The sequence below is a fragment of the Salvia splendens genome, chromosome 9, assembly GCF_004379255.2.
Source record: "Salvia splendens isolate huo1 chromosome 9, SspV2, whole genome shotgun sequence".
NCBI classification, from domain to species: domain Eukaryota; kingdom Viridiplantae; phylum Streptophyta; class Magnoliopsida; order Lamiales; family Lamiaceae; genus Salvia; species Salvia splendens.
The window spans coordinates 3074605-3097984 of record NC_056040.1 but is presented as its reverse complement, the minus strand read 5'-3'; the positions used below and the strand labels follow the sequence as shown (position 1 = coordinate 3097984).

Below are 23380 nucleotides of genomic sequence, written 5' to 3'. Positions count from 1 at the left end.
GCATGAGGATAACGCGTCTCTCTCAAAATTGGAATAAAAAAAAGTCCAATACACTTATGAAATATTAAATACAGTCTAGAATAAAAAAAGAATTATCCCGAGGTTATAACTGCTGTTTGGGATGTGAGCAAAATCAATCCAGCAATATCCAAAACCTTCAACAGCGCTTTCTGATTATCCCTCTTTTCCCCTTCTCCAATCCAAATTCATGACTCTCCTATTCTTCTGCTTGCTCTCGTAAATCTCTTCTTTTGTTGTTAGTTCATTTCGCCCGGTGATGGCGACTCCTCCGTCTGACTCTCCGCCGAGTTCCGCGGCCGGAAAGCCGCCAAACCCAGGTTTTAATTAATACGCTCTTTAGTAGTACTTATTTTTAGCTCGATTGATTTGATTATGGCTTAGATTTTGTTTTTTTCAATTAAAATGGAGAGTTGAGCGCTGGAATTCTAGTATGCTAGTCAAGTCTACCAATTTCTTGTTTTATTTTGTTAAGGTGAAGTGATGTGGTTCATCCAAGTTCCGGAGCTGTTTGCTAATTTAACCTCGTTGATGTATGGCTATGTGAAAATGATATTTTTTTGGGGGTGTATTTAGGAATTAGATTGGTTGAACTTTGAGTTCATGAATGGGGAATCTAGCTGGAAAATTGTTGTAATCATGCTCTCAAATGTAATTGTGGGAATGGGCTGAGCTTAGAAGCTGAATGATCTGTTTTAATTTTGAAAAGAACAACATTCTTGTGGATTACTATTGGCATGAATTAGGGTCTCGGGACCTATCTAACTTAGAATGAGAAAATATGCATTTTCTGCTCTTTTACCACTTCCAATACTATTTCCTCAACTACACTCATCAGATTGAGACCCTGTAATTGGAGTGCTTTAGGTCAGTTTTTAATATCTATTAACTCAAATTGTAGGCCAGTAATTTCCCATTAAGCCACTCTTTGGTCATTGGGAAAATAAATCTTGATCACATTCTTGTCTTTTTTACACAATATGACCCTGCTAGTTCTGATATTTCAAAATTTTAACTGCAGTCTCTGTAGAACCATCTACTGGTGGTAATCCAGACACAAAGGTAGAGGCTGTGAAGGAGAGTTCGCCCACTTCAGTATTTGTGAACTCAGAACCAATACGAGAAGAGCAAGTACAAAATGCAATGAAGTTTCTCTCCCACCCAAAAGTTAGGGGGTCCCCTGTCATGTATAGAAGGTCATTTCTTGAGAGGAAGGGACTCACAAAAGAAGAGATTGATGAAGCCTTTCGCCGTGTTCCTGTAAATATAAACTATCTCCAACTCAAGTAGAACCATTCGTTACTGTGCTCTTAGCTCTCTAAGTATAGTTGAAATTCTCACCGTTTTAATTTTTATAGGATACAATGACGGATGCCTCAACAACGCAGCCAGCTGTCTCTAGTCAAGGTAATTCTGTAATTAATAATTTATTCCTTTGATATTAATGACAGATCAGTTGTAGAACTTAACCTATTTTTGTCATGAGAGTAGGGACCAAACGCTTCATTTATTACTTCTACTCTTATATGTAGATGGGCAGATAAAACCTTCGTCAAATGTTCAACAGCAACCTCCAACACAAGTACTGCAGCCTGCAGCTATTGCACCTGTGGGTAGCGCGTCAAAAGTTGGGATGCTCTCCCAATTCCACTGGTATCATGCTATACTTGCTGTGGGATTTCTAGCTGCATCAGGTGCCGGAACTGCAGTATTTCTCAAGGTGTTCATTTTATATTTGAGGCACCTTTGGAACTAGTTAGCCTGTGAATTTATGTTTTGAACAGTTGAAAATTCAAGCAGTGTATTATTAGTCTGTTGAAAACTTGTTATATTTGGAGTGGCTTGCATCCATTTGTTGATACAACTAATTTGCCATTACTTTTTTTTGTGGTATTCTTTTGGTTAGAAATCTGTTGTCCCCAGGTTGAAGTCATGGATTCGTAAGGTTGCATCGGAAGAAGATGAGGAGGGCCTGTTAAAGAAAAACGACGCAAAACCAAGTGTAGCAGAAGATGCCGCAGCTGCTGCAAAAGCTGCTGCTGTTGCTGCAGCCGACGTAGCTCGAGCCAGTCAAGAGATGTTGACAACGAAAAGAGAAGGTAGACTGTATTGATTTATGTACTTCATATGCAGCTTAGTAAATTGTTGGTGTTTGTTGTATCTTGTTTCTAAATTTTAGCTAATATTACTTCTGTTGGGATAGATTTTTTTGTATTCTTCTCATTGATATTATTTTTGTTGTTTTTCCAGAAAAAAGATGCTTTGAGGAGCTTCTCAGTATGTTAAATGCTCAAGTACATGAGATGAAATCAATGAGCAACTCAATACAGAAGCTGGAAAGTGGTAAAGAGTAGCTTCCTGTTAATTAATTTTGCATTGTTCTTCCCTTTCTTATCCAGAAAATTGTGCTGTTTTGTTTTTTCCCTTATAAACATATACCAGTATTATTTAGTTGAGTTACATCACATCTAAGCAGAAAAGTTTGGAGTAGATCCAGTGTTTATATTATGCCATTATCAAATTGCGTAATAGTTTGGAGGCACATAAGGTTTTTTTAACAAACAAGGGTTAAGTTGTGTTGTGTGAAAGTATGTATCGATCATAACTAAATCATTGTAGTTCATTAGTAATTTTCTGTCCAAGGGTAGTTTTCCATTCAATATCACCATATAATCTGGGGTGCTATTTTAAGTTTATAGAATTGCTGCAAAAGAGAGGGGGCTTAATGAGAAGAATCCAATGAGCATGTTCATTAATAACATGTCAAACAAAATGAATTAACTTGTACATAAGCTGATAAGCGCCAACGTATTGCATCTATACTTGTGATCTAGAGTCTAGACACCCCTCCTCAAGCTTTTTTTACCTTTATTATTCATAACATGTGTTAAGCATATGGAACATCTCCAACTGATATGGGTGACATTCTGTTTTTAATGTCGATGTTAGGACAAAGCGTAAATGGGAGAATTGCTCTGGATGAACAGGACAACCAAAGGTTCTTGGGAACCAGTTCAAGGGTGAGATAATCATATTATTATCTATAACAACATGTAAAGCTCATCTAATCAGTTGTGGTATTTCATTTTATTCTTGAACATGCTTCTTGGCTTTTCAGCAACCCTATGCCAATGGCAAGACAGATACTGAATCACGTTCAGGTTAAATTCATTATCAAGTAGTTGTCATTTTGTACGATTCATTTTTCATTTCCTTGATATCTTGAGTTTTGGAACTGTGCAGTAAGATCTACCTCTCCACCTGTGTCTGCGGAACCTCCTCACCCTAAGTCGTATATGGAGGTATATTTCTTTTTCGTTATTAGTTCTTGTGATATCAATCCGGCTTCCATTCCTTTGTGACCCACGAAGCATGATACTTCAGATTATCGCTGTCTTGTGATATCCAAAAAAATCCTTTTCTTTTTCTGTCTTGTTCTTACCCCCTAATATGTACGCCTGCTTGCAGATAATGTCGATGATACAGAGAGGAGAAAAACCTTCGAATATAAGGGTTAGTCCACTAGTGCACATGGTGTTTGTGTTGATTTCTTGTATATATTCCGAGCTTTATCCTAAGGTTAAACTTTTGCTTTTGTTTTCAGGAGATCAACGATGCTCCACCGAACCCCAATCAGCCACTAACAAATCCGCGTGCAGCACCGAGGCCAAAGGTCTGGCATAAAAAATTTACTTCGTTTTGAACACTATTTTCTTAGATTTATCAGACTCTCAACACTGATAGTTCTTGCAATCAGCCGTGGGAGGTTAGTCAACCACAGAACACCTCTGTCAACACTTACCCGTCGCAAGAGATCAGCAACGGAACAACCTACCATTTCCAAGACAACCAATCGAATGGAGATGACGAAGTGCCTTGGTGGCAGAAGAAAAATGTCAGAATCACAGAAGTGGAATCCAGTGAGGAACATGACTTTGGATCTTCCAACATGCCTGCAGCCAACAACCAGCCACCTCAGAGGTCTTGGGTGCCTCCGCAGCCACCTCCTGTGGTGATACCTGAAGCCGCTGTGGCCATACGCCAGCCTAAGAAGGCTGCAGTTCAGGCAGAGCGAATGAATGACGACCAATTCTTAGCTCGTTCAGGAGATGCAACTGATGAGCTGCAGAAAATCACCCGATACTCTGAGACCGCAGGTGGGTCCGTGGAGGGTAGTTCCGGGTTTTCAGACCCTTCGGCTACTGAGATACAAAGGGAGGAGGATAATGGCGCGAATCTGGAGACCTAAGAAGTAAGCATCAGCTCGTGTTGATTCGAAATGATCTGCTCTATTATAGTAGACGATTATAATAAAAGAACGAGACCGCGTTGGTTACGGACCAGTTGATCCGATCATATGATTTTCTGCTCTATGCTATACTCCAAACTCTAAATATACAAAGTGAAGATACATGTTTTGTGCATGTATGGCTTAGACCACATAACTTCATGGACATTTTCCCTTTTCCCTTTTCCCTTTTCCCTTTTCGTTTTTGGTGTTATTTTTGGGAGTGTGGAGTTATATTTGCATCAATTTTTGACATGAAATGTATTATTGTGGTCAGAATCTCAAGACATTCTGCTTCATCCTTCCTCACAAAATACAAAAAATTATAAGCTATTTTTTCCTATTATTAGAAGTTATTTCTGGATAGGTATCTCATACGTAATTTTTATACTGCATAATTTGTAATTTTTGGATTAATCATAGATTTTTATCTGAGTGTTTGTGGTTGACCATTCATTATATATATTGTTTTTTCGTTTTTTTTACTGGTTTGTGTGTGTGGTCGCTTTTGCCGGTCATTTCTCAGTGCAAATGGTTTAACAACACCTAATTAAAATATCCACTAATTAATTAGGACGATAATTTCGAGTGGGCCTTATTTTAACTTTATAATTGGTTGAACAAGAAAATAATCCGTATTTGGATTTTAATGCTCAATCTTATTGCATAATTGATTAGCGTGTAACAACTAGAGCTAACACGATTAGTTTTAGATATAATGATAAAAAAATTACAAACTCGTTTTGTTATTATAATTAAACTAGTGTCCGTCGAAATTTCGACAGGAAATTACTTTACGTCGTGGTGTTTATGATTAGAGCATCCATAATAGGGCGGACATCCCGACGGACAAGTCCAAAGACATCCAAAAAACATCTCATACCACGTTATAAGGACATCCCACGGCACAATAGCGGACACCCCTTAGGACATCCCGGCGGACAAGCACAATAATAAAAATTCACAAATTCACAAATACGCAATTACGGAATTAAAATTTCGACACGAATACGGATGGAGAAAGTGCAATAATAATTTCATTAAATAAAAACAAAATTAACATAGTACAATTAAAAAAACGATACAAACAAAGTACATGTTAGTATGCCTTGAATCTGTATAGTTTGCCACTAGCCGAACGGGGCCCCCCGCCCGACGGTATGATATGTTTTTGTTTTAGGCTTTCATTTTTGGCGATCATGTTGTGCATGATAATACATGCATTAGCCGGTCGCTCGTCCGTGGTGCAAATGAAACGAAGTGCAACGATTCGTATATATAAAGTTTTGAAAAAAAAAATCGAAAATTGGGATGTCCGCCGGGACGTCCGTCCAGTCCCCACAATAGCAGACGAGACGACGGACATCCCGACGGACATCCCGACGGACGTCCGCTCATAACCGCGGACGACCTCTCATCCGTCCCGGATGTCCGTCTAGTCGACGTCCGCCCCAATAGTGGACCTCCCGGACGGACGACCCGCTTGCCGATCGGACGTCCGCCATTGTGGATGCTCTTATAACATAAAATAGTTTCTATAGAAATTACATTTTATTGATTTACTTTGACTAAATTGAATACTAGTATTAATAATATCAATCCTGACCACTTTATCATTATAAATTAAAATATTTATTTAGTGACATGCCTATAAAATAGAGTGAGTGAGTTTATAATAAAAAAAAATTCATGAATTGAATTCCTCTGGCTATGTATCTCCGAATCCTAAAGTGTGATCTATTGTATTTCATCCGTTTATTATTATGAAAATTATTATTACATATTTTTGATAGGTATATCTCATATTTCAATGATTTATAGTAGTATTTCATAAACTTTTTCCACTTGCTTTCATTTACATTTAAAAAATTCAGGCCATATCAAATTGAGATATTTAGTGGTTGAAGGATTGAGTAATAAATAAATAATTGTTGCTTGTACAATGTGTATTTGAGTATTAACTTTTGGAATTTTTTATTAAATTATGCCATCGCTATTCAGGACAAATATGCCCATGTGTATCACGTTATTATACATTAGAAAATCAACTGTTCTTCTCAACACAATAATAACATATATGTTAGAATTTCATAACAAGAAATTGTCTCACGTCTTATTATCTGGTTTCGATTGGTAGAATATCTGCTTTTACTATGTCGGTTTTATGTAAATTGATATGTTTGAATTAAGTGCTAACTTGATACACACAATAGAATTACTTTGATTTTGGCTTGGGTTTACTCATATACTAGTACACATACATCACAAATATATTCATGTATCCCAATCATTTTTGGGAAAAAAAAAATCCTTATTTCCAAATTATAGATGAGGTACAGTCCATTCAAATCAATTATTTAATGGTTCACACCAAGTTTGAATTGAAGTAACATTGAATTCAACACTTTTGAGCATCGAATTTTGACCGTTTCATTTAACTAACTAAAAAATGTTCGTTTATTCAAGAATAAAATTAATCAAAGCTATTAAAATACCATTGCAACACTTGACTTAGCAGATAATAACTATTGACTAGTAGAAAATATTGGTTAGAAGTAAACTTATACTACTTGCCTATATAAATCATGTTACAACGTTTATAAAAAATTAGTAATATTTTATGGGGTTTGTTCAGTTAGCAAGATTGTATTTCGGGATTAAATATGTAGTATGTTTGATTCATGAGATTGAATCTAACAACTCAATGCTAGATGGATAATCATGTGATAATTAGTAATAAACAACCCCTTCGAACTAAAATAATCTCACAATTTTATCTTAGTTTATATTTTGATACTACTATTTTATCAAGTAAATCGAACTCCACCTATTTTATCAAGACAAAGCAGCAAACAGAGCATCAGCATCCAACTAACAGCTTATCAATACTAATCAATATTATTCCTATAATTTAAAGCTATAATCAGCAACTAGAAGTTATAAAATTGGATTGCAAGTTCCAACTAGCTTATTAGTGCAATCCAATTTTTGAATATTATAAATTTAAGAACAATTTTATTTATTAAAGTATAACTCTTATCACGAAGCTGCAACCAAGGATCAAGTCAACTTGATTAAATTATGCCAATGTGTGCCAAATTAAGCAGTAGTAGGTAACTATTAAGTGATTTCCAAGATGATTAAACTCCCATAATATTTTTCTTTGAAAAATGTTTTTTTAGTTAGTATATAGGCTATATTATTAGCCTGAATTTGGCCAATATGCTATGGCGGCTGTTTCTGTTAGTACTATTAATTAGGACTGCTAATATATGCAATTATTTAATTTTAGCACACCTATCTATTAGTATTAATGTTCTCCATTGACAATTTAGTTATCTAATTAGCGTTGCTAATTGGTCGTTACGCCATGGAGAATCCACTTGAGTTGCACAAACTTTATTAGGTAGTAAAATTAATTTCAAGAAACATTATTCTATAATTCTATTCTTCACATTTTAGTCAGCACGTTACTAAATAATCTAATCTCTTCTAGTAATTAAGTCTACTAATAACTTATAATACTGATGTAGTAGTAATGTAGTATTTTTATAACTAACTACACGAGTTAGAGATTATAAACTTATAATAATGATTATTATATAATTCTAACATTGTCAAGTAATCAATAAATTATTTTGACTCGCGGAGTGTAACAAATTTGACTTATAAATTGTTCCACGACTCGTTTTTTCTCAATACTTATCGTATTTTGACTTAAAATCAGAAAAATATCATACACTAAAAATTGGTGTTTACCTTTATTCGAGTTCACTTAGTTCTCCTCAAACTTATTAGATCATCTCTTTCGATACATCAAATCTTATTTTGATGTAGAAAATTTCTTCCATTATACTATTATTAATTTAAATTCACTTTTACATTTTTCTATAGAACAACCAAATATGGGTGTACAGCAAAAAATTTGTGAGACGTATACTAAAAAATTATGCAAAATTTAAGTTTAGTATAAATAGTTCGAGTAAAATTACTTATATGTGACATATACTCAAAAATAAGTTTTAGTTTTAGTTTGATATGAATGGTTGAGGATGCCGCTTGCTATATTTATTTCCAATCCAACCTAAGATAAATCAATAATTTGATTCAGTTGACACGAGCATCAATTGAATGATAAATTTCAAAATAACTAAGTCATCCATGTCCCAACAATTGTGAAGAAAAGATGCAATCTTAGCCCATGAATATATAATAATCCACAAATAAAATATAATATACAAAAAATTGAGACTGCAAACTATTCGATATATACTATAGTAACAAAAAACTACATAGTCACTAGAGTATATTCGATAAATACTAAACTAACAAATATTATAAAATAGATAATATTGAAAATTTGTGACTCGTCTGAAAAAAAAAAATTCACCATCGCTTTCGTCTTGATTACAAGAGAATAACGCTATTTCAAAAGTTAGGGAATCAAATGATCTTATTCCAAGAATTTTTCCAATTCTTGAAATTATCCTGATTAATTTAAACGACGATAGAAAAGAATTATTGTCAAATGCAAATAGGCACACGAAGGAATAAAAGAATAAATCGAAGATATAATAATTTGCAAAATTTTATGTTATCTGAGAAAAAACACATTTGAATGCATAATTAATTGGAGTACTAAAAGGGCATTTTTTATTGAGGAATGAAGCATAAAATTAAACAAATACAATCACACACGCCAACGGTGTTCTGAGATACCTCAATTTGTCTCATTACTTCATAGCTTTCACAATTTGTTAGGGTAAATTCTTTGAAATTGATGACATTTTCATTTGTTAGGGTAAATTCTTTGAAATTGATGACATTTTCATTTTAATTTTCAATGGAATCCTTGTTAAATAGTAGAGCCCAACACATCTCTCTCTCTCTCATCAATTTTTTTTATAGTGTGCCATCCTTGACCAACCCGAAAGCAGCAGTGGTGCTTGCTACTTATATCTCTGGTTTCTTGTAATAAAGGGGTGTGGGAAAGAAAGCATCTTTTTGTCATTTCAGAGCTTTCTTTGCATTTCAGTGTTGATACACCATGGCTCTAAACTTGATGTCTCCAACTGAAATCAAGACTCTGTCTTTCTTGGATTGCTCCAAATCGAATTACAATCTTAATCCTCTCAAGTTTAAAGGTATTGTGTAACCTCAAATTTGAATCTTTTGGGGTTTTTGGGGTGCTGTGATTTCGAAGTAGTTATTTTGTCTTTTTCCCGTGTTGATTATGAGGCTGTTATTTGTTTGGGATAAGAAAAGAATAGTATAAAGCTGGTGACTACAACTAATTCTTGCTTTTCCTTTTTGATTTTGTATTTTTATAATTCTGGAGATGTTGTGTCATTTATTAATTTCAAATATTCATCTTTTAGTATCCAAGGTAATTATTGATTCATTTTTCCTGATTCCCATTTGTGGAGAATGATTTTAGATGCTGATGTGTTTCTGGTGCTGTTTTTGATTTGCTGAAGATTCCATTTTTTGTAAAAAAAAAATGGAGTGTCAAGTCATCTTCCCCTGTTGAGATGCATCTTATGCAAGTATATGTTGTTTGTTATTCTGAATTATACAAGATTCTGTTGGATTTTTTTGTTTAGGTGGATTTGCTTTCAAGAAGAAGGATAGTAGATGCACTGCTTCAAGGAGAGTCCATTGCTCAGCACAGCCCCCTCCTCCTCCCGCTTGGCCCGGGCTGGCCGTTCCTGAGCCCGGTCGTGTGACTTGGGATGGCCCGAAGCCTATTTCGGTTATTGGTTCCACTGGCTCCATTGGAACTCAGGTAAATATATAGGAGTATTTGTTATTTTGTGTCTGAGACTGTCTAGAAATTAAAACTTCAACTGAAGTTGTTTGAGTTACTATGCTCATATCATACATTTTGATGATGGCTATATTGATATTCTTGATTTTTGTTATGGCCATATTGAGATGTGACTGTCAAATTATTCACCTAAATTCTACTCATTTTATTTATTAACCTGTTAGTATCAACTGTGACTGGTGGATTGTTCTTGCTTTTTGATGAGGCGTGTGTTTGGTTGCTTATGAACTGACTTCACTCTTTGCAGACGCTCGACATAGTTGCTGAAAATCCGGATAAATTCAGAATCGTCGCTCTTGCTGCTGGTTCAAATGTCACCCTCCTTGCTGATCAGGTGATTTAATTGATGTACTCAAGAAAACTCTAGGACTAATCATTTAACCTCCTGCTAAAGCAATGGAATTATTTCGTGAAATTACGATTTAAAAAAAGTGAATGCCATAACTCACTAATACCTCTCCAGATGATCTGATTCTGTTATCTAATGCTCATATTGCAGGTGAGGGCTTTCAAACCCAAATTAGTATCCGTTAAAGACAAGTCATTAGCTAGTGAGCTCAAAGAGGCTTTGGCTGATGTCGAGGACAAGCCTGAAATTATTCCGGGAGAGCAAGGAATGGTTGAGGTTAGCTTATATATGCTCGATAGCTGCTAGTGATATAGGTAGATATAATTTGTTTGCCATCTCTTTGACACTGGCTGTCTTCTCCAGGTTGCACGACATCCCGATGCTGTTACCGTAGTCACGGGAATCGTTGGATGTGCTGGTTTGAAGGTAATCTTCAATGCCACATGGATTTACCTTAATCAGTACTGTTCCTAACTAATCTTATTAGAAAGTGCATATTTTAATATTCAAATTCCTTTTCTTCTATTTGGTTGAGATGCATTCTGCATCATTGCTGGTTTTCTTTGGGTACCATCGACTTTTCTCGTACATAAGCTTCTTTTTCACTCGTTTTATAGTAGATGTCACACTTGGGAGATGGCACGAGATTTTAGGAGATGTTATTTTGTGTATTAAGTGGTGAGAGAAAATATAATTTTATAATTGATGGGAGAGGGAACTTTTTCCAAAAGAAGAAATGTGACATCTTTTGTGGGACAAACTAAAAAGGAAAGCGTAACATCTATTATGGGACGGAGGGAGTACCATTCTTGTAAGTTGGAACACTATGTTTGGTGTTTCATCAGACTCTACTGGATAATCAAAGTTGCAACACATTTTTTTCTCCTTCTCTTGCAAATGTGTTGCAATAATATTTTCCGAAATCTGATCTTTTCTGATTTATCAGCCGACAGTGGCTGCGATTGAAGCTGGAAAAGACATCGCTTTGGCCAACAAAGAAACTCTGATTGCTGGAGGACCTTTTGTCCTTCCTCTTGCGAAAAAGCATAACGTCAAGATTCTTCCTGCAGATTCTGAACACTCTGCTATATTCCAGGTACGTTTAAAGGTGTCCGAACAACGTCTAAATTTATGCAATGTTACTAGGAAGATTAACTAGAGATTTTGGATGTGTTAAAACTTCATATCCAGCACTGAACTGCCCTTATAAAATGGAATGTTTTATCTTACAGTGTATCCAAGGTTTGCCAGAAGGTGCTTTGAGGCGTATTATTTTGACTGCATCCGGAGGTGCTTTCAGGTATGGCAATTTGTTGCACGGAAAAATTGTTTAGAAATTCTTGCATCCGTATATTAGCATCCATAGCATAAACTTACTTCTTCCTCATGTAGATGCATGCTTCTTATCGCCTGTTTGTGATGTTGTGCTTTTCATTCTCAATAGTTTTGCTAATCCTCTTGTGCTACGATACTGATAATGCTGTCGATGATAGGGATTTGCCGGTTGAGAAATTGAAGGAAGTTAAAGTAGCAGATGCTCTAAAGCATCCTAACTGGAACATGGGAAAGAAAATTACAGTGGACTCAGCAACCCTCTTTAACAAGGTAGGTTTATGCTCAGTTTTTACGAACATTGCTTCCGTTTGCTGTATCGTTCCTTCGACTAAGTGCATAAATATCAATAAGCTGTTTTTATGCTTTGGTCAAGTCAAGAACAAAGACTAATCAAGTGGCTTTCATTTTGGCAGGGTCTAGAAGTTATAGAAGCTCACTATTTGTTTGGGGCCGAATATGATGATATCGAGATCGTTATCCATCCCCAATCCATCATACACTCGATGATCGAAACACAGGTAAATCCATCTTCCTGCTCTCATTACTGGTTTAGCTCCCTCGATTCTCTCTTCACATATTTGTCCATATATTCAGGATTCATCCGTGCTAGCGCAGTTGGGATGGCCCGACATGCGTCTGCCTATTCTGTACACCTTATCGTGGCCAGAGAGAATCTACTGCTCCGAGATTACATGGCCTCGCCTCGACCTCTGCAAGTAACTACCGCGCCCTTGCAAGTATCGAAAAACACTTTTTTTCTTGCTTTAAGTAGAACTGACTTCGTATCGTGATGGTTGGTTTAGGGTCGACCTGACGTTCAAGAAGCCTGACAACACCAAATACCCGTCGATGGATCTTGCTTATGCTGCTGGACGGGCAGGAGGCACCATGACCGGTGTTCTTAGTGCAGCCAACGAGAAAGCAGTTGAAATGTTCATCGACGAGAAGTGAGTATTTCAAGTCACATAATCAAGAAAGCGCAAAGTTGTTGAATAATATCATATTTCTGCACATAAAACTACACACGGGCACGTTACTGAGTGTGCTCGTCTTCTGATGAATGCACGATTATCATCGCAGCTGATGACGATGGATCATTTTTGTGTGTGTTGCAGAATCAGTTACTTGGACATTTTCAAGGTTGTGGAGCTGACATGTGACAAGCATCGAGCGGAGATGGTGGCGTCGCCCTCGTTGGAGGAAATAGTGCACTACGACCTGTGGGCACGGGAGTATGCGGCTAGCGTGCAGCGGTCGGCCGGTTTGTGTCCTGCTCTTGTATGAGCGGAGGTTGATGAGAATGGTCATCAGCTGGTATGATGAAAAGAAAATGAATCATGTGACATTATGAAACATGAAATAGATCAAAAGAAAGTCACATGATTTTGTGTTTTTTGATACTCATCATCAAGTGTAAATTTGATAGCAATGTTTCATTGTCCCTTGCTAAAAAGGTCATTTTGTGAGGGAGAAATAAAAATTTAAAGATATATGGGTATAATTTGTATTTTGAGTTTTGATTTTTATTGGGTATATGCATGTCTTAATTGGCTAAAAATGCCAAAAATGTTTTATGTAAATTATTGATTTAATATTTTAATATGTTTAATTTTTTGCAATTTAATTTAATTTAAATATATAATTAAATATGGAAAATAGAAAATGGAAAAAGTATGTGAATGGAGTAAGTGCTCAATGGTCGTGGTATGGTGCTCGTGCCACTAGTGCTAAGCGTTGCGGATGCCCGCTCTAATTTTTGTGTGAGACTGCCTTGTCAAATTATAATTCTAGTAATATTTGGGTTTGATTGTTCACGATTAACTTGTTATGAGATTACTAGAGATTAACTTCATCGTATGAGAAAAAAAAGATTTATATCAAGACTAATCATATTTGATGTTGTCTCGTATTGAATCTTGAACTCTATCTACTTAACTAGTATTACACCCGTGCTATGCACGGACTAAGATATTTTCAAAACATTGATTGTTAGTTTCTATATGATTGAAACAAAATTATAAACAAAAGATCATAGCATATAATAACAATGAACAAAATGAGTAACAAAATTTTAAGTTATATGAAGGTAAAAATATTTACAAATCAGTATTGGAACATAATATTCAAACATTAAATTATAGATAAAAGAACTTTCAACCTCATCCTTGAAAACTAAAATCCTTATCAATTCTAAAACTGTCACGACCACATCTCCCTAGTCAAAGAAAGTGTAGCTTTACCGCGACTAAAACATACTGAAACTGTCTCAACTCATCATAAGATGCTTAAATCAAAAGAAACATTGTCTGAAGTGTGTTGAGGGTACAAATCATGCTGAATCAGAGTAGTTATGAGAAATTGTCTTTGTTAAATGAATGTTCTGAATTTGCGCAACGGAAGAGTACCAAGACAGATGTAGTATGTATGAAGACACACTACACCCGCTACCTTCCTACTTATTTGGTCTTCTGTCCCAACACCTCCTCTGCCTCGATCGATCAATCTGCACATTAAGGAAAACAATATGCAGGGCTGAGTATTTTATATACCCAGTGGCTTATGCCGAAAACTGTTTTCTTTTAGTTGTCAGCCAAGCTGAGTGAACACGGGGTTTTTCTGAAAATAAGTCCCGGTCACTAAAATCTGTTATTTCTTTCTGAAATAGACTGCAGTCTTTTAACTTTCTGATGATATACCATATCAAGCTGTGTGAATCGGGAATGTGGCCACATTCCACGATCACTGGGCCGGCCAACCTGGCGCTAGCTCACGACCCACGGACCGGCCAACCTAGCGCTAGCTCACGGTCCCTACGTGTACACTAGTCCGAGTAGGATTTACTGACCTACTGGGACCCGAATTCGATTTAACCATGAATGGCAATCACAAAATAAAATATGGCATGACAACTCATTCAAATATTCACACTTATTCTCATAGAGTTCTGTAAATAAAAAGGAAAGAAGCCCACACCTCAATTGCTTAACTCTTGCAAAATAGGTGCTTCCCGGTTCTGAGATTATGCGTCGAGCGACGACGTTCCTTTACAAAAATTCGTATATTTGAATTAGGCTTAAAAAAATTACTGATTTGCATGAATGCATGCCTAAGCGTGCTCCTTTATTATTTTATTTCCTTTCTTCTAAAATTAGGAAATCTTAATTCTTAATTAAATCTGCGATTTAATTTATTCGGAAACTGGCCGAAAACTATTTCCCGCATTAATTTAAATATCTTAAAATACTTTCCGGGCTAAGAGTTCGCTTAATTATTTATTGGCTTTTATTTTATCACGGCGAACATTCTTTTCATTTTCTTCCGTAGCTTAGGAAATTAATTCCATTAACTCTTGGAAATAATCTTAAGAAAATGGCTCCAACCCAAAATAATGGTCCTACTAAATAATTTCTCAGGCCCAGTTAGAAATTATTAATCTGGCCCAGAAAGTATCCTTCGGCCCACTTCTCTTTTCTTTTATTCTTTTCTAAAAGAGGCCCAAAAGATGAATAGTGGAAAGGCCCAAAGACTCCCTTCACATTAAATCTAGCCCAACTTAAATAATTTCTGGCCCAAAAAAAAAAAACATACTCCCTTCCTCAATCAGCCGATTCCATCGGCTTTTCCCCATTCTTCATTTCCTCCTTTCTCCAAAATTAAAACCCCAAATTGAGAAAGCCCTAGTTTCTTCGACGTCCGCTCCCTCCGCGAAGCTCCAGCTCCGGCGGAGGTCCGATGACGCGCGACGCGTTGTCTCACCCTCGCTCATCCCTGCAAGGGCGAACTCTCTCCCTGATTTGGGAATATCCTCGCCGCGTCGGTCCCTTCCAACCACGGCGAGTCTTGCCGTGCTCCCATCCATCGGCTCCGTCTCGTTCTCGCCGGTGAAGGGAAGTGGCGACCCTCCGCGCTCCTCCGTTCCTCGGCGGGATCACCATCGATTCACCCTCCGTCGCGTCGAGGCAGCAGTCTCTCGTCGGTGCTGTCCCCCCTTCCCGCGAGCTCGTCGAGCCGCCACCGTCGAGGGCCAGTGGGGAGGCATCCAGCTTCGCGAGGCTTACGCCGTCGCTGTTCGCAGGGGTTAGGCTGAACACGGTAGGGTCCGTTGCCGTTACTGTATGCCGGGATCGCCTGCTGTCTCGGCTCGCCACCGCTCTTGACACCCCGCCGTCGGGTCGCTGCCTCTCGTCTAGCGTTTCCGCCTCTGGCAGCACGGCACCTCGGCCAGAGCCATTCTCCCTCCAAAGCTAAGTTTCTTGTTTAAATCTTTCTAGTGTTGTTAAGTGAAGCTGGCGAAAAAGATACTGTGACTTGAGCATTAGGGGATTTTCTTACATTCTGCTATGATTGATTTGATTTCATGGAGGGGTTGAGCCAGTGGTAGCCGTTTCTATGTTACTGATTATGTTCTGATGTGGGGTTCTAAGGCATACTCCTATGTTCTTGAGCTCATGTGTTCCTAAGTTCTCATTCTTGGCTATCTACTGTGTACTACATGATGCTAGTATGGTTTGGAAGATTTACCTCTTGTGATTGCTGAGTGAGGCTGCTCTTACTCTTGCTCGATTCCTTCCGCTTTCTCTCGGTTCTCCCTCCCTCTCTTTAGCTTGTTACTTTGCTACTAAGTGGAAGGTGTTGTGGTGTGGTATAGTAACCGAGGGGCTTAGAATGTGTATATAAACACATATCTTGTAACTGAAAGCTGCAGAGGCTGAGTGTTGGCTGACCTTGCAGCATCCTTTAACTGATTTTGGTGTTTTGTGCTGCCTTGTACTCTGATTCATTCATGAATTTTGTCTTCTTTTGCAGAGTATTAGCTGGAGGGGAGCCTGCTGGCTGGAGTTTGCCTCTTTCGATCCAACACTCACTCACATTTCTGAAAGGTATTGTTTCCCCTTCCCTTTCTTAATACACTTCTCTTGTTGTCTCTGTAAACAATTGAGGAGATCTAACGGCTGTTGAAACGAGTTGTCATAACAGCCGAGCTCTTCTTCATGTTTTGATCTTTCTCTCCAGATCACGGAGTTGCCGAGCTTGGTGCCGAACTGCCGAGCTTGGTACCGAACTGCTGAGCTCCCTGCCGAACTGCCGAGCTTGGTGGCGAACTGCTGAGCTTGGTGCCGAGCTATCACAATCCACCAACAGTCTCTATTCATGCAACTAGTTCTCTTTCGTGCGCTTTGGCAGGAGTTGCGACTGGCCAACGAGGCTGTCTTCCCTCGTGGTCTCGCCCTCCCGGCTCGTTTGAAAAATCTGGGGCCGAGACGGCCCGATGACGAAGGCCAAAGTAGCCCTTAGAGATTTCTAAATGTAGTAGTGTAGCTCGACTTTTATTTTCATTGTCAAAGATTGTAATTTAGTTTGAGATTCTGAAAATTGTAATTGTACCCTTTTTCAAGAAATAAAAATACTCTTTCATTTGTCAATAAAAGTTCTAGTATTTTATTTCATAACTCCCGAGAAATCTAAGTCTCGGCTATTACAAAAACCTTTTTTATGACAACCAAGAATACTGCAAAACCACCACATGCAAGCAGCATATGTTATTTTTCGGCCCACCTAATCGTGGCATATAATAACCATGAGACTAAAAAATAAAACCAATTTACATCACTCAAAACAAAAAAAAACTAAAGAATGTATAATTACCACTTCTCCTAATGAGATTTAAGATATTGTTTATCAAAAGCTATAATTTAAGATTGCACTGGTGAGACACTTCCTAGTCGAGCCTCATTTCATTACAATATAGTGACCCTATACACTAAAAACCTAAACCTTGAAACCTAAATTCTAAACCTTAACTTTAAAATATACTCATCATGTCCAACAAATGAGCCAAAATATCAATAAAATTCTCACTCCGTCCCAGTTCAATTTTATTTTGTTGATCACTTATTCTATTTTGGGGTTTTAGATCTGTATTCGATATCTTACACTGGGTCGGCCTACTTGATAATCCTTACTGATAGTAGATGTTTTTTTACCTGAATCTTGGCTGTAAATTTGTTTATATGCTCATATCAAGAAAGTGTTTTACAATAGGACTATGTGAACGGTAAACAAAAAAAATTTTGCTTGCATTCATCCAAGCATCTATTCACCCAATGGTATTACTTATTGGAGCCGAAGTAGTGTTTTGTTGAAATGAGGAGTCAAAGACATCGCCGGAAGGGGTTTAATTTTGGTTGTGGCCAAGCCGTGGAGACAGCCGATTCAAACATTCGATTATAATTGTAAGGTAAGTAAAAATGTGTGGATAGTAATCAAGCTTCCAAATGTTATATTTATATATAGGCCAATAAATTATGGCGCTACATATTCTAAAAACGTTTCATATTATCCACTTAGACTAAAATTAATTGTGATTAACGATTATTTGCATTTTTTTCATATTAACCGTTTCTACTTTTTAAAATTAATTTGATCATATGTTGAAATCATTAATTGCCTTGGGATGAAACCTTTCCTATTCCCCACTTCGGATAAACATAAGTGTGAATAACGGTTATTTGCCTTATAATTAGGGAATATGTAGTGTCATGTTTGCCTAATAAAATGAGGTAGTGTAAGTTTATGCATGACATGTAAACTGTACCTTTAAATATTGTAAACGTTTGGATGAGATGTGTGCATTTAATACAAAATAACTATTGAAGTTTTTTTTTGTTAATTAATATACAATTATGCATGAAATGTACGTGTAAACGTGTTGACAAACATTAAAGAAGAAAATTGTACGCCCGGTTTGTCTTCAAGTTTGCTTGAATTATTTTGCAATATTCACTACATTTAATGGAAGTTTTAGTAACAAAAATCAGTTTTAATTATATAATAATTATATTTAGCAATATTCATTACATCTATCGGAAGTCTAATTAATTTCCATGAAACTGCCGTTAACCCTAAACAAATTCGCAAACAAAAATTAGTTTTAATTAAATTATAATTTTTAATATAAAATGGTAATCTTATAAATATCTTCAAAACTCTCCTTTTATATATATATATATATATATATATAGGTAGATTAATTGAACAATATTATGACTCAATCTTATCTAATCTAGCGCAGCAAATCGAAATGAGAAATATATGAGAATTTCAGTTGTTGGGCATAACTCCTTTAGTTATTGGGCTCTGAAGTTTTAGTTTTAAGATTAAATAGCTAAATTATTGTTTGTCTTTTCAATTAAAAAATGCTGAATTAAAGTACCGGAGACCTTATTGGTGGACAACAAATTAGAATATAATAAAATAAAATTCAACAAAACGAACTTAAACACCTACTCCAAATCCACCAGTCCATATAAAATCTCTAGATTAAAGATAATATCTTTAACTAATTTATTTCCATTTACATAATAGCGACATAGGAAACAATTTTTGTTAGTGGTGGAACATTGTTATTGGCTGACTCACAGCTACGGATTAAATGTCTTTATCTTAAAAAATTAGCCTTATTTTTCTCTTTAGTTTATGGCCCATGAAAATGAACTTATTGTTACCTTACATTAAATGTTTGATGTTTATGGATTTGAGATTCAATTATTCATAATTTGGAGTGTGACACTGGGTCGAAATGACAGACCAACCAAACAATTCTTATTTCCTAAAGCTTATAAACTCAACCAATTTCTAGATTTGGCATTTGCCAACCAACTCTCATTATTAGACATTTAATCTCCATTGCCACTAACCAAACTACAATTTTAATGTAAACTATGCTACTATTATTAACTACAATTGACAATACATGATGACAGTTCATACAGTGCGATTCGAAAAATCTTCAATCGTTTTTGAGTTCTAATGTTCATGGAAGTCTAAATCTTAGTTCCAAATCCGTGCAGAAGATTATTAAATCAATTTACTAGAAATTGAGATATATTGGAATATTATGATGCGTGTGAACTTATTTAGTACTACTCTTTACTTACAATATCCAGAGTAATTTTTACTACTTTTTGGATAGTATATAGAGAAAAATTAGGGTTTTAAGTTGTATGAAAGCAATATAAAGTCGACATTGGTGAGAACTCCACTCATCACAAAAAGGCATTTTGGAAAATAATATAAAGTATAACGTCTCAGTCCTATGTGTCAAAATATTTATAAAGTATAATTAAATATACGTGTTCAATTATATGAACACTAATAACATTATACTACTAAACCATCATTTTTACAAGCCATGAATTATATCACATGCTTTACTATTTTAATTTGATTTTAATTTTTTCTTATTATTTCTATTCGTTCATAAAGTTGACTTGGAGATCACTAACTAGTCTAGCCATAATTGGATAAACTATATAATGTAAAACGCACAACTTGATGAATGGACCGTTACCAACTTAAGTTTGGTGTGTTTTGATTTGAGGTTTATATTCTAATAGATCCCCTAAAATCAAGTGAATATTCTTTTTAATCAGTACTAGTATATAATACTATATTTTTACGCTATTTCAAGATAAATTTTTAATCGTATGGTCTTATTTAATTAATGGTCTACATATATGTTTATATTAGCACAGTATTCAAACTTTTATCATCTCATTGACTAATTATATTGTGCAAGTACTTCACTACTTGCGATATAGAACAAAAAATTATCTAAAAATTTTAGTTGCGGATAGGGACATGACTATTAATTAAAATGTGTACCCCATTCGTTCTATAATAGCATAGATATTTTTCCATTTTAAGCATTTCATAATAGTAGAGTCATTTTTTTAGTAAAAATACACTTTTTCTCACATTTACTTTTTCCTCTCTCTTCTACTTTATTATATCTTTTTATCTAATATTTCTCTTGTACCATTAAAAATGAAACGTTTTTCTTTTTGGAATGTCCTATTAAAAATGAAACGTTTTCATAAATTGGAAACAACACTCTTTCTACTTTTTCTTCTCTCTTCATTAACTCGCAACACAACACTACACAAAATCTCGTGTCGAAAAGTAAATGTTTCATATTTAATGGGACGGAAGGGAGTAAATTACACACCTTTTTTTTAATCTTCGTGCTATAAAGAAATGTCTATACTACTACGCAGGGAGTAGTAAATTAGTTTGAAACTGAGGGCAAAAACATAAGGAAAATCAATTATCAACTCAAAAATAGGCATAAAACCGTCAAAAGATGTCTAAGGCCAAAAATCTCGAATTCATCTAGTGATAGACGAAGTTGGTCTAGTGGTTGATTTCAACCCAAAGACAGAAGTATTTGGTTCAAGTTATACACATGGTGCATGTGTTTGTGAGTCTAAACCCCTTTGGCAGGATATTTATGAAAAAAAATGGAAGTTAAAGACATTTTCTAAAATACTTTCAAAGTCCCAAATAATTTTTGAACACTAAAAATTGGCGATATATAAAACACTATTAATCTTTGTCTTTTATGAAAAATGCTGAAAATTAGGGATTTATATTAGTATAATTTTGTGAGAGTTTAGGATAATTTTGAAAAATAATACTATAATATAAGCACAAAATATAATCAACATCTGAGCTCCAATCCACGAATCTGAACACACAAAATATTTCACACAAAACCTAATACTATTATATCATGACCAATATTGAAATTAAAAGAGCTATGATATTCAAGCAGGAATCCCCTCAAAAGGATGGTCATACATATTATATAAATATACTCAATAAATCTCTGATTGTGTGGGGACTTATCTTTTTCTCTTTGCACACTACGAAAAAGCAATATATAGGAGAAAACATGCAGCTGAAAATTCATTTATATTTCACATGCTCCATTATCTTTTTCCTTTTTGCTCTCTTTCACTCACTTTATGGAAATATGTCACTTAATTTCCGATAATTATGCCATCTCTATTGCTTCAATTAATTCGAAATTATTTGCAAACCCTTTTTTGGTACTCCATTTGTTAGTACTTGCCTCTGCAACAGCATAGTGCATGTCATGGAATTTATGGATTCAACTTATATAATTAACATTTACTTATGTATAATCAACTAACAAAATCACATCACATTTTCCAAATCATAATTTGCATGTAATTAGGGAAGAAGATTGTAGTGTAGGAAATAGGGCAGTGATGCAGCAGTGGAAAAAGAGCATTTCATTCCCCTTTCCCATTTTCCAAAAATTGTCCAATGCTTTTGCAGTGCTATTGATATGTAGAAATATTGTTCCATTCATTTGGACCTTGACCAAGACCCAATTTCTTTCCCAAACTTTTTTAATACGGAGTAATTATTTTTGGTCGCAGTGATAACATTTTTTTCTTTATCCAATCAATAATGATTTCTCATTTATTTTCTAGTGACTCCAATTTTTGATCTATGAATAAAGGAAAAACGTCTAATTAATTAAATTGTAGTAGTATTTTATTGTCAATAAGGACAATATTGATATCTTAAGACAAATAGATTGCATAAACTCAATTTAAACAAAAGTATATGACTCCAAAATACTGATAACGTTGGTAATATATCCAATCAGAGATATTTGGTGGAATTAAAGTTTTGTGATTAGTATCTGACTTTTGGATTTGATTAATTAATGTTCCTAACCCTACATTTGATTTAGATGTTATGTTATGTGCCTTACAAAACCTGCAAAATTAATCAAATAAATCATGGAAATATTGACTAGCACAACCATAATTTTGATATAATAGGAAAGAGATAAAGAAATTGTAGAAGAAAAGGTTGCACATACATATCCTGAAAATGACTACCATCCAACATGAACAAAAAAAACTATGTCTCCAATTATTAAATTCGATCCAAGTGGTGGTAGTTCACATAGTCATATTCCTAATCCAGATCTTTATTGACTTTGTAAATTAAAACACACACAACTTTCGCTAATTGCGATTGCACAATAAATTTTAAAATCACATACTTATATGCATGACATTGAAATTTTGTGTTTCTTTAAATTAATTAAGATTACAGGTGTACTTAACACAAGAAATTATATTTGTAATTACTCGGTTTTGTTCTTCCGATTTATGAATTGGGATGGGATAATTTAAATTAAGATGTGAAACTGAGATTTAGTCATAACCTTGATTAGTTAGATGGTTAATGAACAATTCCGAGGTGATTAAACTTTTTGTGACAATATTGACATTTTTCTAATTATGTCATGTCAACTTTTTCCACATGATATTGGTAGTTTGCGATTACAAATTGACAACCGCAATCGCATTTTTCATTCGTTTTTAGTTTAGGGGGAGATATTTCTAGAGTAAAATTTAGATTATTAACTATACAATCTTATATTGAATTCACCAAATAAATCAAATCATTAAATTTGATTTGAGTTCTTAAGGTTTTCGCAGTGTTTAATTCCGCATATATTTGTGATGCATCTCGCCATAAAAAAAATGGAGTATGCCTTTTAATCGGAGAAGTGTATCAAATTTGGTTTGAAAAGGTAATAAATTTACACTTTTTTTTATTTAAGGAAAATAGTGGAGTTTGTTTTTAGTAATTCTCTCTATTTAAAGAAAAAGTCTTTATCGTTTGAGTATACTCGACAAGTCGATATTAGTGCAGTAAGCAAATTATCATTTGT

General features: G+C 35.3%; 2 protein-coding genes across 2 annotated transcripts; both read left to right on the top strand.

Annotated features, from left to right (window-relative positions):
- The first annotated feature begins 108 nt into the window (after window positions 1-108).
- LOC121749009 (peroxisomal membrane protein PEX14-like) lies at window positions 109-4652 on the top strand. Its single transcript, XM_042143617.1, has 12 exons — window positions 109-338; window positions 1040-1278; window positions 1377-1425; window positions 1551-1738; window positions 1925-2117; window positions 2269-2361; window positions 2968-3038; window positions 3137-3179; window positions 3262-3320; window positions 3487-3531; window positions 3623-3691; window positions 3776-4652. The coding sequence occupies exons 1-12, from the start codon at window positions 278-280 to the stop codon at window positions 4265-4267; spliced, it is 1602 nt and encodes a 533-aa protein (XP_041999551.1). The 5' UTR covers window positions 109-277; the 3' UTR covers window positions 4268-4652.
- A 4402-nt stretch (window positions 4653-9054) lies between these two features.
- Window positions 9055-13350, top strand: LOC121746704 (1-deoxy-D-xylulose 5-phosphate reductoisomerase, chloroplastic-like). The gene is made up of 12 exons (XM_042140616.1): window positions 9055-9450; window positions 9910-10091; window positions 10381-10467; window positions 10633-10758; window positions 10846-10908; window positions 11429-11578; window positions 11715-11782; window positions 11976-12087; window positions 12231-12335; window positions 12412-12533; window positions 12621-12764; window positions 12933-13350. Exons 1-12 carry the CDS (start codon window positions 9354-9356, stop codon window positions 13099-13101), a joined length of 1425 nt encoding a protein of 474 aa, XP_041996550.1. The 5' UTR covers window positions 9055-9353; the 3' UTR covers window positions 13102-13350.
- Window positions 13351-23380: the final 10030 nt, after the last annotated feature.

Bases quoted from the DNA above. Each gene is read 5' to 3' on its own strand.
- LOC121749009 (XM_042143617.1), top strand. From the start codon at position 278: ATGGCGACTCCTCCGTCTGACTCTCCGCCGAGTTCCGCGGCCGGAAAG. The intron at 2,118-2,268 runs GTAGACTGTATT...TTGTTTTTCCAG, and splicing joins GTTGACAACGAAAAGAGAAG to AAAAAAGATGCTTTGAGGAG. The intron at 2,362-2,967 runs GTAAAGAGTAGC...TGTCGATGTTAG, and splicing joins AATACAGAAGCTGGAAAGTG to GACAAAGCGTAAATGGGAGA.
- LOC121746704 (XM_042140616.1), top strand. From the start codon at position 9,354: ATGGCTCTAAACTTGATGTCTCCAACTGAAATCAAGACTCTGTCTTTC. The intron at 10,468-10,632 runs GTGATTTAATTG...CTCATATTGCAG, and splicing joins TCACCCTCCTTGCTGATCAG to GTGAGGGCTTTCAAACCCAA. The intron at 12,534-12,620 runs GTAACTACCGCG...TGGTTGGTTTAG, and splicing joins CCTCGCCTCGACCTCTGCAA to GGTCGACCTGACGTTCAAGA.